The 14,472-nt window shown below is 38.9% G+C and overlaps 1 protein-coding gene across 1 annotated transcript in view; it reads right to left on the bottom strand.

Annotated features, from left to right (window-relative positions):
* Positions 1-252: 252 nt before the first annotated feature.
* The window catches only part of RFX6 (regulatory factor X6), a 36,614-nt gene continuing 22,394 nt past the window's right edge, over positions 253-14,472 (bottom strand). The window contains exons 10-19 of the mRNA XM_065835320.2: positions 14,085-14,134; positions 12,246-12,405; positions 10,732-10,876; positions 9,383-9,492; positions 7,237-7,354; positions 6,013-6,135; positions 4,418-4,627; positions 3,420-3,929; positions 2,214-2,432; positions 253-1,033 (exon numbers count right to left, since the gene is read on the bottom strand). Coding sequence (XP_065691392.2) covers positions 870-1,033; positions 2,214-2,432; positions 3,420-3,929; positions 4,418-4,627; positions 6,013-6,135; positions 7,237-7,354; positions 9,383-9,492; positions 10,732-10,876; positions 12,246-12,405; positions 14,085-14,134 — 1,809 coding nt within the window. The 3' untranslated portion in view covers positions 253-869. The remainder of the gene's footprint in view (positions 1,034-2,213; positions 2,433-3,419; positions 3,930-4,417; positions 4,628-6,012; positions 6,136-7,236; positions 7,355-9,382; positions 9,493-10,731; positions 10,877-12,245; positions 12,406-14,084; positions 14,135-14,472) is intronic.

A 14,472-nucleotide genomic window follows, 5' to 3' on the forward strand; every position in this document is an offset into this window, starting at 1 on the left:
CTATTTTGGTCTTCATATAGGTAGTTGTCCTAAACCTATTAAAGTTGATGTACTCCTTTATTGTGGATTTCCACCAGTAGAAATTTGGGACTCATACCCCAAGTAATTTTGAAATCCCACGACATTTTGTGGCACAGTTTCATGTGTTTCAGTTATCTAGATAGAGTGGCAGGCTACCACAATTGTTTAGCTTATGATATTTGCATGTTTTGTTGGTTTTACTTGAAGAGAAAGTGGCTTATTTTAAAAGAAAAAAAATCTCCACAATATGTTTTATTTTTTTCCTGAGGACTTCCACTTACACAAGTAGGCACTAAACATTTGAAATTGACTTTCCAGAGCACAACAGTAGAAAACTTAAGAATTTGGCTTAGTTTCATTTAAAACACTAAAAATTGACCTTGTAAACATTTCCATAGGAGGTAGGATGCGTACATTTGACAATCTGTCAAATAAGAGAAAGTAAACAGTTACTCTGTGATCCTAATAAATAATGAGCAACACAGGTATTAAATAAACATTTTTATACAAAAAGACATAAGTGAAAGACTAAAATAGCATTTTTAATAAATTAGGAATAGATGTAATCATTTTGGTACAACTTAAGTCTTCCTTGCAAGTATCACTGACTCTTTCTGCCCACCGTGAATTTCTGACTGAACAGCCATAGTGGTGAGAACAATCCTGAGTGATTCACTAGCAGGACCCACTCTAAATATAGCTATTTTTTTGTGTGTGAAGGGCTGCTAATATCTCTAAAATGTCTCCTTTCACACCTGTATCTAATACTTTTCCACCAACTTGAAGAGGGTTGCCTTAATGTTTGGATTTGGAAAGTAAGCCTAAGGCATTGACATGTCTCCCCCAGTTCAGGTTCCTCCAGCAGCTGTACCCATGAAGACAGTGTTGATTGGCGGCAAAGATGACACCATATCTCTGCTTGGTGGGCCATGGGACTCCAGATTTTCCTGAGAATGGAACTGACCAGGTGTTCCATACATACACTGGGAAGATGTGGTTTGCATGTTTGAAGCTGTGGGGAAAAAAAAAAAAAAAAAAGATTACCATCATTGCAATTTTTCTATCTATTGAATTTAACAAAAAACACAATCTAATTTCATCTGATGGAAACACTTGTCTACTAGGCACGACATCTGAAGGACAGAAATGTCAGCACTTCTGTACTTCACTCAATTTACCTATACTTCTAGAATTGTTCTTCAGTGGCTCCTCACGCCATCAGGGAATGGGTCAAAACCCATGTGTAATTCTGCTAAAAATTCAGCTATGGGCCTGAAGCTTATAGCTTGCATACAAGTCATCTTCTATGAAAATTGTTCAAAGTTATTAATGTGCACTATGTTCATCTGTCCATATCCTGCACTATTCAGGTCCATGTTCACTGGTGGCACCACTGCCACCACCTGGCATGTATTGACACAGAATACTGAAGATACTTAATGGGCAGTCCCTGCTTGGTGGTACTGTTTTTCCCCCTGCCTCTTTAGCACCCTTTAAAGAACTGAGCACTGAATTCTTGCAGAGCCTTAATGAGGCAAGTAGTGTCTGATCTTCTATGCAAAGTTAACAGCTATGTAGTAGGAAGAGGTAATCTTGTGGAGAAACAAACGATGCCCTAGTTTGTGTCTTCCATGCAAGCCTTTTTGGAATGTGAGGCCAAACTCAGCTGCCATTTGTTTAATGTATATACCAAAACAAACTCATTGGGGTTAGCGTATTTCACCTAAAATTCACTGTTACTTGATGCCTTGCCTAACATGCAGTTGAAGCATAAGACAGTAAGGGACTATACTACAAGTGTATATCTAGACATCCCTGATCCAGGGTTCGTTTGATCTGTTTGACAGTGCAGATCCATAAGAGCCCTTAGAAGACCCCAGTCCATTATTAGCTCACATAACAGTTAAAAAGTGTTTGCTGATATGGATTTTTCTGCAATTCAGGCCAGCTATTCCATTCCTTATGGACAATGGATCATAGTCCTCCTTATGGAAGTGAAGAATTATTAAACCCAGTGTCCTGCAATTTTAAGGAAAATACATCTTATGATACATTCTAGATACTGAGCTATTTTAGCCCTATGCTGCATCTCATATACCATATATGTGAGCTACAGTTCAATCCTCAGCACTGGTTCGGATGTTAGAAGGCTCATAGATCATAGGTCTTCCTCAGTTGCTGCCTATACTTACGCATAGGAGTCCGACAGACAATTGAAGGTGAGGACTCTGTGTAGAATGAGCCTGTTTGTTTTCTTCCACTGTCATCCAAGATATTCAGTGGATCATGTATGTCATTGTATGATGGCAATGATCGAATGCTGCTTACACTGCTGATTACAGAAACATGCTGATCCACCATTGTTCCAAGCCTGTGAGATTCTGGATAATTTATATTGTTTCCATAATATCCTATTGACAGGAGATTGGAGAAAAGCAGAGTGAAACTACTGTTGAAGAGAAACAGTAGGGTAGTAGCATGTGATAATCTGGGACAAAAGATAATTGTTACCTTGAGAGTAAGATTATTTATGTACACACACAGCCTAGTAACATTAGTAACATATGCAGTGATTGACTCAAAAAAGGTATGGTAGCAAGGGTGGAAAAAATCCTAGAAGTTCAGTCATGCCTTCAGTACAGAATTGGCCTTCCATTCTAAGTTCAGAATCAAACAGTAGCCTGTAATAAGGGTGGTCATGAGAGACACCATGGGGACTCCTATCCATGATTCAGTGCTCCCTTCTGAAGGCCACAATCAAGGAAAGTATACTTGGAAAGAAAATCTGCATGGTAGCACATACTTACTGCATATACAAGTCCACATAAAAGCAATATTTCCACTGTGTCTTTCCTCCAGAAGGGGGAAGTGGTTTTGCTGACTGTATCTCTGAAGCAGATTGTGGCAATAACTTTACGTTTGAGGTATGAGAAATATTAGGGCAAAAATCTCAAATTAATGCTAATGCACATTTTTATATTCCATTTTACCATCCTGACCCTGTGACTAGAATGGTCCATTACGCTTATCCCAGAGATAAGCTATCTTTTGGTTGCTCTGTTTCATAGTAGATGTTCTGGGGGCTTTTCAAGATTGTTAAATCACAAGGCCACCCTGGTTTTGCTTCCTTTGTGCAAGACATGGTGGTTGTGCCAAAGAAAGATTAGCATAGGTGCAGCAGATGCATTTGAGGTCAACGGAGGATTCAGCAGAGGAAAATAAATTCTTAAGTAGCTTGTTTAGCTGCTTTACAATCTTTATGTGTCATCAGAGAAGTAGAAAACAGGAAAGTATAAATAAGAACTGAAAACAACTTCCATAGAAAAAAACAGAGAAAAAGTGTTCTACTCCAGCAAGGAAAGAGAAATAGAAGAGAAAAAGAAAATATATATTAATACCGTTGGAAGTATTAGCGGGATATGCTGCTCCTGGGCACGTAGACACTGAGTTGCTCAAGAAATTAAAACTCCCAGTATTCAGAAACTGAATATTGTGTGTGTCCTGAGACATGGATGAGGGAACATAGCTGGAAGGGGATCTGGCATTGTATGGAGACACAGCACAACTGTTGTTGAAGTAGTCTCTGGAGAACTGCTGTTCACTCAAGGCATTGAATCGGCTGTGCTCTGCTCTGTGGTGATAAACTCCTGAAGTGGAATGGGCCTGAGTTCTGAACACGGCCTGGTAATTGGAATTATTTCCATAGTAATTCTGATTAGTTTGTGACAAAGTCTGGTAAAGGGGTTCTGAGTAGGAAGAGCACTGTGAATGTGTGGATAGCACTGGACCTACACTTGGAGGTCTCACAGCCATTGGCCCCTGGTTGATGACACTTCCTCGGCTGACCATGGCTGGTGAAATGGGTGGAGTCATCAGGTGACCAGTGCTTTGAGACAGCTCCATCTGACCTGTAATAAGTAAGCATTAGCCATGATTAGCATTCATACTGCATACTGTATCAACTGAAACCTTTACAAAGGATATGCGTTGCCCCCCACCTATACAGCATATGTTCTTTAATCCATAGCTTTAGGCTACAAAGATTCTTACTTTCGTTTTCCAGCTTGGAGGCTGCCACATGCAGTGGAAAATTCCAGCGCTTATAATACAAGCTTCAGGTGCTCCAGGTGTCAGTGTTCGTTCTCTCCTCACAAAAACCTCACCAAGCCAAGAGCTATAGGACAGTTTTACCACTGTTCCAGTAGGATCTATTACTGGCAGGGCTTTACAATTGCCACCTTCTGTGAATCAGCACAGAGGGTGAGCTCATGAAATATTATTTACTAGAGGCCTTTATAAAAGCATATGGTCATTGCTCCTATGGCACAGCATTACTGTGGATTGAAAGACTAACAAGCAAATAAGAGAAAGATAAATTAGAAGAACTGATCCATACCTGTCAGCTGCATAGTCTCATTATCTCCTGAGGCGAAGGGGTTCAAACCAGAAGCTACACTGCTGGGCTGGCTAGCTGACAAGGACACATAGGTTTGCTCTCCTAGACACTCATTTTTGACTGAAGTGTCACTGGGCAGAGGAGCAGTTTTGTTACGATTTGCTAGGAAGCAAGAGCTTGGTGATGCAGTAAAGGTGGCTTTGCTTGCATCTGCAAGAGTAAGTGAAAATTCTTGGTGGCTGTAATGTATGCTCATTGCGTGTAAATTCACCACTAGTATACAAACAGCATATGAGCTGCCTTATTTGTTCATATCTCTGGTCAAGGCCCAGAGAAGCCTCCATATTTTGCATGTAGCCAATGAATACAAGTATTGCTCTAGCCTTGATCTTCCCAGTGGAACTGTTAGTATCATATTCCCTGACCACAGATCTACACCACAGAGTGTCAACTCCTTACTGAAGCCATCATAGTGAAGGTATGAATCAGATTTATTCCCTTGAAGTAAACGTCAGCTATGGAGTCAAGCAACTTGCACTGAGTGAATCAGGTTCATGGCACTTCTGCCTAAAGAGTTAATAAAGGGAATTTCAGAGTGGTTGAGCTCTGTTTTTGTACTGATATCTAGCGAAAAGTATTTGTTATACTCAGTAGTTCTTCAGTTTTCTGCAGGTTACTGATAAAGTCAGTGGAAGTTTTGCTATTCTTCAGTGGAAACCATGACTTTACCTTGTGGTTTCAAGTACTTTGCCTAAACATCCAAGGATAAAGCCAGTGTTACATAGGACAAGTTTTTCCCAAAGGCCAAAGTGAAAGAAGAAGTGTAGCATCTGCCGTCAGACAAATTCTGTGCAAGTTTCTTGCAGCAAAGTGCAGATTACAGAGCAACAGCAACTAAAAAGATTCAGATTGATTGCTAGTGCTAATGTTAATAAAAAATAATTCAGCAGAACCCAGTCAAGTTTCACCCGATTTTAGGGATTAACCTGTATCAGAACTTGATCCAAATAAATATTCATTCATTTTATAACAAAGGATCTGGAGCATATGACTTCAAACTGTCTAATCTTGAAGAAACCTGCTGGATGGAAAATGTTAAGAATACTGTTTATATTAAATTTGTTTCTCTTCCACATAGCAATACTTCAGCCAGATGTTAAATAGGGCTCCAAACTAGTGTTCCAATGTTGCAGGGACATTTGCATTTTGGTAACATTTAATACATTCCTAGTTCAATATATAATTACATATTTAAGCTTTGACAGGAAAACTGGATTAGGAATTCTTGCCCTTCCTGCTACTTATACCTCTTTTCACACTTCAGTTTGTGGCCCTTCAGATATACCTACAAGTGTTTGTTGCATCAAAGATCATTTCACTGATCCAGTGTATTCACATTCCCACAAAATGTTAACTGAATTGTGGTAGGAAGGTGGGAATGAATCACAGAGTCACAAACTTTTCAGGTGAATTAGACGTTTCATATAACTACACCTTCAGGAGAAGACAGTAACCCTGCTTCTGTTTGAAGTTGAACGAATATGACAAGTTCTGAAAATAGAGGAGTGCATTCAAAAGAACTAAGCTCTAGTTACCTAAATTCTTCATATATTTGTCCAGTAGATTCTGGAGTTCTTGTTCTTTGTCATTGTTGAACTGTGTCTCCATGGCAAGCAGGATGTACTCATCTAGTAGCATGCGGATCAAATGAAAAGAACCTTTTCGAGGAGAAAGAGAAAGAGAGTAGCTGAGTTATCTTTGTGACCATCTCTCAGCACTCTACAAGAAGCCAGTGAAACAAACAAATAATTGTGGACTTTACATGACCTGGCAAGACCAACAAGGAATAGTGCCTAACTTCTAGCTCTAATCTCTCTTTGCACTGGCCCACCTAGCTCAATTGTTTACTGTCCTGTAGGTTATTTGACCACTAATTACATCAAAGAAAACTACTGATGAAAGTGAGACATGCTTTATACTTGAAGAGGGCACACAGTGGAGCTAGATAAGGCTGAAGTCTGCTAGAATGCCTCTGCTCTATTTCTGTTTGCCTTGTGCTAAATAACCAGACAATAACTGGTGAAGTCTTTGACCTTATTTCAAGGATATATCACATTTAAAATGTGTGTCTCCTTACAGCCGTATCAAATACCCTCTAAATTTTAGATAACGATGTATCTACAATTAAACTTAGAAAATCATATACTAGATTTAAAATGAGTTTCATTTGTTCTACCAACTTCTATTTTAAAAAGGGTTCTTTCTGAGAGTCCCCAAAAATGTAAGCATTTCTGAAGATGGACATGTGAACCTTAATTTTTAAAAGCCACAAACACTGTTCAATTAACTGTTTGCTGATCCCAGAATTAAGTTAGTGGTGATATGCTAGATTCCTTTTGCTTTTATGAAATCACGCCATGCACAAGAACTTCTATAGATCAGTAAGTTTTTACCAAACTGACCCACATGTAAAACTAATAATTTAAATCTTCTGTCTCCAATATTGAGATATGCAGTTATGATTTCATTGTCATATCAAAACAAACAGAGCTTCTAGCTTTTAAATGGTAAAGGAGTGCCAAACAGCAATTCAAATGAAAAACGTCTTTGAAAAATGAACATACAACACAGGTCACCAACAAAATATTGCTAGCATTTACTGTGAAATAATAGTTAGAAAAATAAGTTACATGGCGTTTGTGGCTTTGATCAAAGAACCCTTAGACCAAGACAGGTTCCTCTGTTGAGGAAATGGTGGAAAGCTGGTAAGTGCTAACACATATGTACAAAATATAAGTGTTTTTACAAAGACCAGGTACCAAAACTCGAGGCGTTGTTTAGAGTTAGGTTATGCATCACTCGAGCACCGAAAAAACTCCATTTGAGAAGGAAGTCTTGAGCTCTCTTTTTTAATGACCTCCCATTTTGCTTGCTTGCCTGAAAGAGAACAGTAAAATATTGTTAAGTATGTTAACTTGCTTTCTGCAGACAGGAGAAAAAGAAGAACTGAACATGCTAGAGAGTTCAAGGAGTCCTTGACTCAGGCTGATGCGGCAGGGTGCATCAAGCTGCCTGATTCAAACTGTCTTCATAATATGTGTCCTAGACTGATAAAGAAGAGCAGCATTCACTCTTTTCAGTGCAACCAGAGTAGAGCTCTGACAATGTTAGATAAACCAAATTGCTTACTGCTTGGGGTCTGTTGTGCCCTGGTGATATATAAAATGTCTTATATTCTAGTATTAAAGATGATGAATTATTCTGTAAATATACAAGTGTACAGGGAAGAAAAACAAAACAAAACAAAACAAAACACCAAACACCCTCTGGCACTGTGCTATTCCGGATAAACAGGGAACAGAAATTGCTCTTTGTACTTTAATGCGGTCAGTATAATACCGGCCAGTCTTTCTCTTACAAAATGCTATGTTTACTATTGATGCTTTTAATGCTGCTTCTTTCATACTGTCACTTTGCTCTGGCAGTGATTTGTTCATGTGGTAACATATGCCTTGTTGCTTTCTCAAACAGCAAACAGAGAGAAGCTGTTGTGCAAATCTGACAGTAACCGCACTGCAAGCACGGACAGAAGGCAGGCAGCAATGGAAGGATTACAGGTGCTGTAAATTATTAGCTTCTGCTTATTTGACCTAGCCACATATCAGGACTTGTAGGTATTCCTTACTCCTAATTACAGGAAAACAATGCTAGAAACCATACCTGTTAACTTTAGTAATACAATATTGCATAGTAGATGCTGAATGAGAGAATGCTTCAGTTTTTCTGCCTGTCTTGTTTATCAGGAATTGTCTTCTGAAATTGTGGAATCAATTTTACACTATAATAGTTGAGTTCTAAAAGAAGTTGTAACTGCTCAGCTTCAGTGGGAGTTTTCTGTTTAGGTAAACGTGTATGAGGACTTGCTTTGGCTTTGCTGCCTTGAATCATCCAAAGCTCTTCACTGTGCTGCTCACACATGACAGCAAATGTTAGGAAACTCAGAGTGGTTTAAAAATAAACTGTCACTGTCTCTATTGATATTTGGGAAAACAGGTGAATAAAGAAAAAATGACGTGCCCATGGTTATTCTGTAAGCGACAGTCACTCTTCTGCAAGTCATTCAAGGCTAACTGCACTGTCTCCTCCTCTTGCATCCATTCATGCCAAGATGTTCCATAAAACAATGGATAAGATATTTCCAGGTACAATGTGACCTGATGGGATGACCAGTGTTTAGCTACCAGCAAGCAAGGTGTTAACATTTTATTCTGCTAGTTTACATTCATTAGAGTCACAAATTGGGTAAATATCTCTTGAGTTATAACTCAGAACTCAATTACTTTGTTCTGAACTTCAGTGTAATTGTTCCTGTATAACTACACGCATATAAAATACTTCTAATTATAAAACATCTGGTAAATCAAGGGGGGAAAAATCCCATCAAACCCATCGATTACTGAGTTAAGCACCTTAGAAAGCTACAAAAGTGTATCTTCTATCCTGGTCTGTAGAAATCCTTCCACAGGTTAGCTAATTCTGAATCCATCTTCTTTGTTAAGTTATACCACACACAGTAGTTTCTGGGTACCATGAAAGAAAGAATTGATTCTCTGAAAAACAACTCTTGTTCACCTTAATCACTGGGCAATACCCCTGTGATTCTGCATGCACAGATAAGATGGATGGGCTTCTTTCATGTTTATGACAGGTCGGACTTTAATGCTTTCGTTAAGATACTTCTTAGTTTGTCACACACATAAGACTCTTCAACAGCAGTCAACATGATTAATTAGAACTAATGGCACTGGAACCTTTCACACCAAACCAGAACTCCCCTGTTCCAATAAGGACATGGGAGCAGAGATGAGAATCCCGTGTGGGAAACCAATATGTAAGTAAGAGTTTGTGTAAGGAGAAAGGGAAGTAGGATTTGGTTTTGAGTCAGGCAGAACATTTGAAAGGTACCTTGATGACCCTTTGTTCAACCACAGTATCCAACCATTCAATAAAAGATTCCACAGTAGCATTCTTCTTTAGTAGGTCCTTCAGTTCTTGGAACACTGTAATAGAGTCATCTACCATGTAAAAAGGAGAACATATCATTGCACGCTATTCTGAATGTGAGAAAAAGCCACTCACCAGTCATATGACATATTGTAGCATGGAAAGAAAAAGGAAAGAATTAGAGCAGCGAAGAAATGAGCAACTCCACAGCAAAGCAATCACACACACATCCATCATACATATATATATTTTAATTACTTAAGTATTACAATGAAGCAGGTTGTAAGACAATGGAATTTTACAAGAAAATAAAAGGAAAAAAAAATATATATATTTTTCCATTCATTTTAAGATTCAGCCTTGAAAACCTTTCTATTGCTTAGTAGTAAAGCTTTATCTGTAATGTGGCAGACTTCTATACTGTCTCAGGTTTCCCTTATATTTTACATGTTTTTAACAATCTAATGTAAAGCTAACTTTCCCAATTCCCACTTTCAAAAAAGTGCCTGAATGACCAGTTATTTCTCTTATCCTTTTATTTTTTTTCAACCAGTGTGATAGAAGACAAAGAACAAAAATGGAAACAATTACAGAGAAAGTAAGAAATGGACAATTCAAATGAAAATATGAATAGGATTGTGAACTGTCAGAGAGAACAAACCTTGATGATCAAAGTAACAATATTTAGAAGACAACATATTACTATTACTCTCCTTTCAGCTCTTCAAACTCTAACCAACGTGATTCCTATGACGAAAGCTATCATTTTTAGCAGAGAAAATGGCTACATCTTTTTTCACCAATAGGTATGTATATGAGAATTAAAATTCTCAGTATTTGTACTTCACTCTATTCTGTGTATGAAAATAGCTGTTACGTTTTATAGAAAACTATGTATTTTTTAAGAAGATCCACTTTCAGAAAAAATATTCTCTTTATACAAACAAACAAGTAAAGTAGCTAAAACATCCAAATATTGATACACCTTTCAGGAACTGATCACCATATGATTAGGACAAAACTTCAAAAGAGATTTTATTGCACTTAGCAACTGACATGTAATTATTTTTGCAGCAGCCATTTAAAGCCATCTGGTTGGGATGACTTCTCAGGGCAAGCTTCTGTTCTTGTAGGACCCACTAGGGCAATCAATTGGTTTTCTTAAAGCAACTGAAGTTAACACCAAGCTAGATCAGTGAATGCAGTGTCTACATGTGCCTTTTCCCAATCCAACTCCAAGTAGGCTAGTGTATCATGGATTGAAAGAGTGAATTACTTTTAATGATACAAATATATCACCGTGGACTTACATTCACTGTAGACCTCACCATCAGAGTCTGTGCTCCCTGAGACTGCAAGGAGTGCTTGAGAGCCAATACTATTCAGATCAACTTTTTCAATATCTGACACCATGGAATTCACCACATGCTGATCAAAAAGGGCTGGTCGAGCAATCTGTAAGAGAAGGCAAAGTAAATGCTGAGACGCTGCTGTGGTTTAAGCCCAGCTGGCAACTAAAGCACCACACAGTTTCCCACTCACTCTCCACCGGCCCCCACTGCAGTGGCATGGGGGAGAGAATTGGAAGGGTAAAAGTAATAAAACTCATGGGTTGAGATAAAACCAGTTAATAATAAATAAATAAAAACAAATTGTAGAGAAAAGGGGGAAGAAAATAACAGAGAGAAAAATACAACCCAAGAATGACAAGTGATGCAAATGCAGACAATTGCTCATGACCAACTGACTGATGCCCAGCCAGTTCCCAAGTAGCAGACCACTGCCAACCTCACCCCTAGTTTGATTGCTGACCATGATGTCGTTGATATGGAATATCGCTTTGGTCAGTTGGGGTCAGCTGTCACAGCTGTGTCCCCTCTTTTTGTGCACCTCTAGCCTATTCACTGGTGGGGCAGTGTGAGAAGCCTTGACTCTGTGTAAGCCCTGCTCAGCAGTAACTAAAACATCCCTGTGTTATCAGCACTGTTTCCAACACAGATTAAAGCACAGTCCAATACAAGTTGCTATGAAGAAAATTAACTCTATCCCAGCCAAAACTAACACAGACCCACACTTGGGGATCACCTGAATAACTTCTCAAAGAAGAATCATATTCTATTTAATTTTCTTATCTGACTGGCTTTCTCACAGATGTTTCCCTTTCTTAAGACTTCTAATACTCTTCTAATGTGCCTTCCTATCGGATTATCTTCACGATGTCACCCACATGCTACTTCTGTCTTAATATCTGTGAAAGAGAAAACCATGTCAAGATGAATATATGGTGCATCTACAGTTATTCATGAGGACTACCACCTCAAAACCCAAGCTGCCCCAAAAGGTATTGCATACTTCTGTAAGATCTACCAAACCATCACATGGAGATGCTTCTTGATTGCAGACACCTGCATCCTGCCAACACAGCCTTGGAGCCCTCATATATTTTCCTTTCAGTCAAAACTCAGAAAAATAAGCTCGCTAAAGAACATCATGGACAAGACAATGAACCTTTGCTAGGCAAGAAGGGTTATCTGATATTTTCTGATTTGGAACAAATACCCATATATTCCACTTCATAATTTGATTGTCATGATAGTAGTTCATTAAACCATGGCTTTTTGTCTCTTTCCTTATTCTAAAGTTGGAAATTTTGATCAGATCTATTTATGGCCGCTTCCCTCTTGCATGGTTAAAACTACAAGATGTAAGTCTTCCATGGTTGAAGTTGAACCTTGAAAAAATAATGCATTATATCTCAATAGCCAGCAAGGTGTACTGAATGTAATTGACAATTTTTTTTGATGCATAGTCTTATTCTGTTTACCTGTGCTAGGTGTAGGAATGACGTCTGTCGTTTTAAGGAGGAAACAAATCTTCGTGCAATAGGTAGTTTCTTATCTGTCAGGTTTTCTGGTAGATTTTCCAAAGAGGAAACAACCCACTGTTCCCAGTTTTTTGCAAAATTTCTTATATCTGCCAGTAAACTATAGGAAAAAAAAATAGTGTTTTGGAGAAACATCAATAAAAATTGCCTTGCATTAGTTTAAATAATTTGGTTTCAATCTATGATAAACAGATTCATGGACATATTGTGAATTACTTCTCAGATGTCACCAAATGGAAACAGGAAATGACACATCATCAAAAGGTGAAAATTAACTATATATTGATCTGTACCTCCTCTGAGAAAATAATGTAAGCCATCTGCCAATTGAAATAGGTTGAAAAATGCTAGCTTTAAGAATAAACCATAAGAAATCCATGAACCATTAGAGATATCACAGAATCACAGAATGTTAGGGATTGGAAAGGACCTCAAAAGATCGTCTAGTCCAATTCCCCTGCTGGAGCAGGAACACTTAGATGAGGCTACACAGGAGTGTGTCCAGGCGGGTTTTGAATGTCTCCAGAGTAGGAGACTCCACAACCTCCCTGAGCAACCTGTTCCAGTGTTTTGTTACGCTCACTGAGAAGAAGTTTCTTCTCAAATTTAAGTGGAACCTCTTGTGTTCCAGCTTGATCCCATTGCTTCTTGTCCTACCATTGGTTGTCACTGAGAAGAGCCTGACTCCATCCTCGTGACACTCACCCTTTATATATTTATAAACATGAATAAGGTCACCCCTCAGTCTCCTCCAGACTAAAAAGACCCAGCTCCCTCAGCCTTTCCTCATAAGGGAGGTGCTCCATGCCCTTAATCATCTTTGTTGCCCTGTGTTGGACTCTCTCCAGCAGTTCCCTGTCTTTCTTGAGCTGAAGGGCCCAGAACTGGACACAATATTCCAGGTGTGGTCTCACCAGGGCAGAGTAGAGGGGAAGGAGAACCTCTCTCAACTTATTAACCACCCCCCTTCTAATACACCCCAGGATGCCATTGGCCTTCCTGGCCACAAGGGCACAGTGCTGGCTCATGGTCATCCTGCTGTCCACCAGGACCCCCAGGTCCCTTTCCTCTACACTGCTCTCTAACAGTTTGTTCCCCAACTTATACTGGAACTTGGGGTTGTTCCTGCCCAGATGCAAGACTCTACACTTTCCCTTGTTATATTTCATTAAATTTTTTCCTGCCCAACTCTCCAGCCTGTTCAGGTCTTGCTGGATGGCAGCACAGACCTCTGGCATGTCAGCCACTCCTCCCAGCTTGGTGTCGTCAGCCTTGAGATGGCACCAAGGATAAGTTGTTCCATCACTTTCCCAGGGGTAGAGGTGAAGTTAAAGGCCTTAGTCAGGCATAGAATCCCAAACAAGATGCCCTTCATGGGAAAGATGGGAAGATTCAGCAGTAATTATCTTCTTATTAATGTCTTGCTGAGAAAATGTTTGGATATTATAGTCATACATAGAATACAAACCCAAAAAGTTATCTGAAAAAAGGTAACAATTATTTTTCCTTAAACAACACAAGGACATTTGTTTCTTTTTTTGATCTTTTAGGGCTTTAGTGCAGAAGAAACCTTTTTCAAAATATCCAACAAGCCAGTAAAATTGGACATTAAAGTACTGTGTATTATTTTAAGGCAGTTCTATAGGTGTGCTCAGAGCTGACAGTAGTTTGCCATATGTACTCTGCTATCCTAAAACTGAGATATAGATTTTCTGCTAGTTACCTGGCATATGCCTAACAAGCAGAACGTAGCATTATTATACAGTGTCAAATACCTACCTTTCTGGCATTTCTTGCATTGTTGCAGGGATGAGCACATCTGTAAGGACCTTCAAAAAGGCAATAAAAAATGATATCAAGCTTCCACTGGCCATTTATTCATTCATGTCTGTCTTGTCTACTTAGATTGCAAAGTGATAAGGACAGGAAATTCATGCAGAATTAAGACATTCAATCTCTTGCCCAGATATTTATATACCTAGTTTTCTCCCATCACTATTAGATAGGAACACATGAGATATTTATATACCTAAATAGCTCGTGTTCCCAATGTATGCCTGTGTGCTAGTAAAAGTGCTATCATGAGTGCTGTCACTCATGTCTCATAGTAGGGAAATCTGCAGAAGTTTGATGCATAAACACTTTGTCTTTTCCAGCATCACTGTGA

Source organism: Patagioenas fasciata, chromosome 3 (genome assembly GCF_037038585.1).
Source record: "Patagioenas fasciata isolate bPatFas1 chromosome 3, bPatFas1.hap1, whole genome shotgun sequence".
Classification (NCBI taxonomy): Eukaryota; Metazoa; Chordata; class Aves; order Columbiformes; family Columbidae; genus Patagioenas; species Patagioenas fasciata.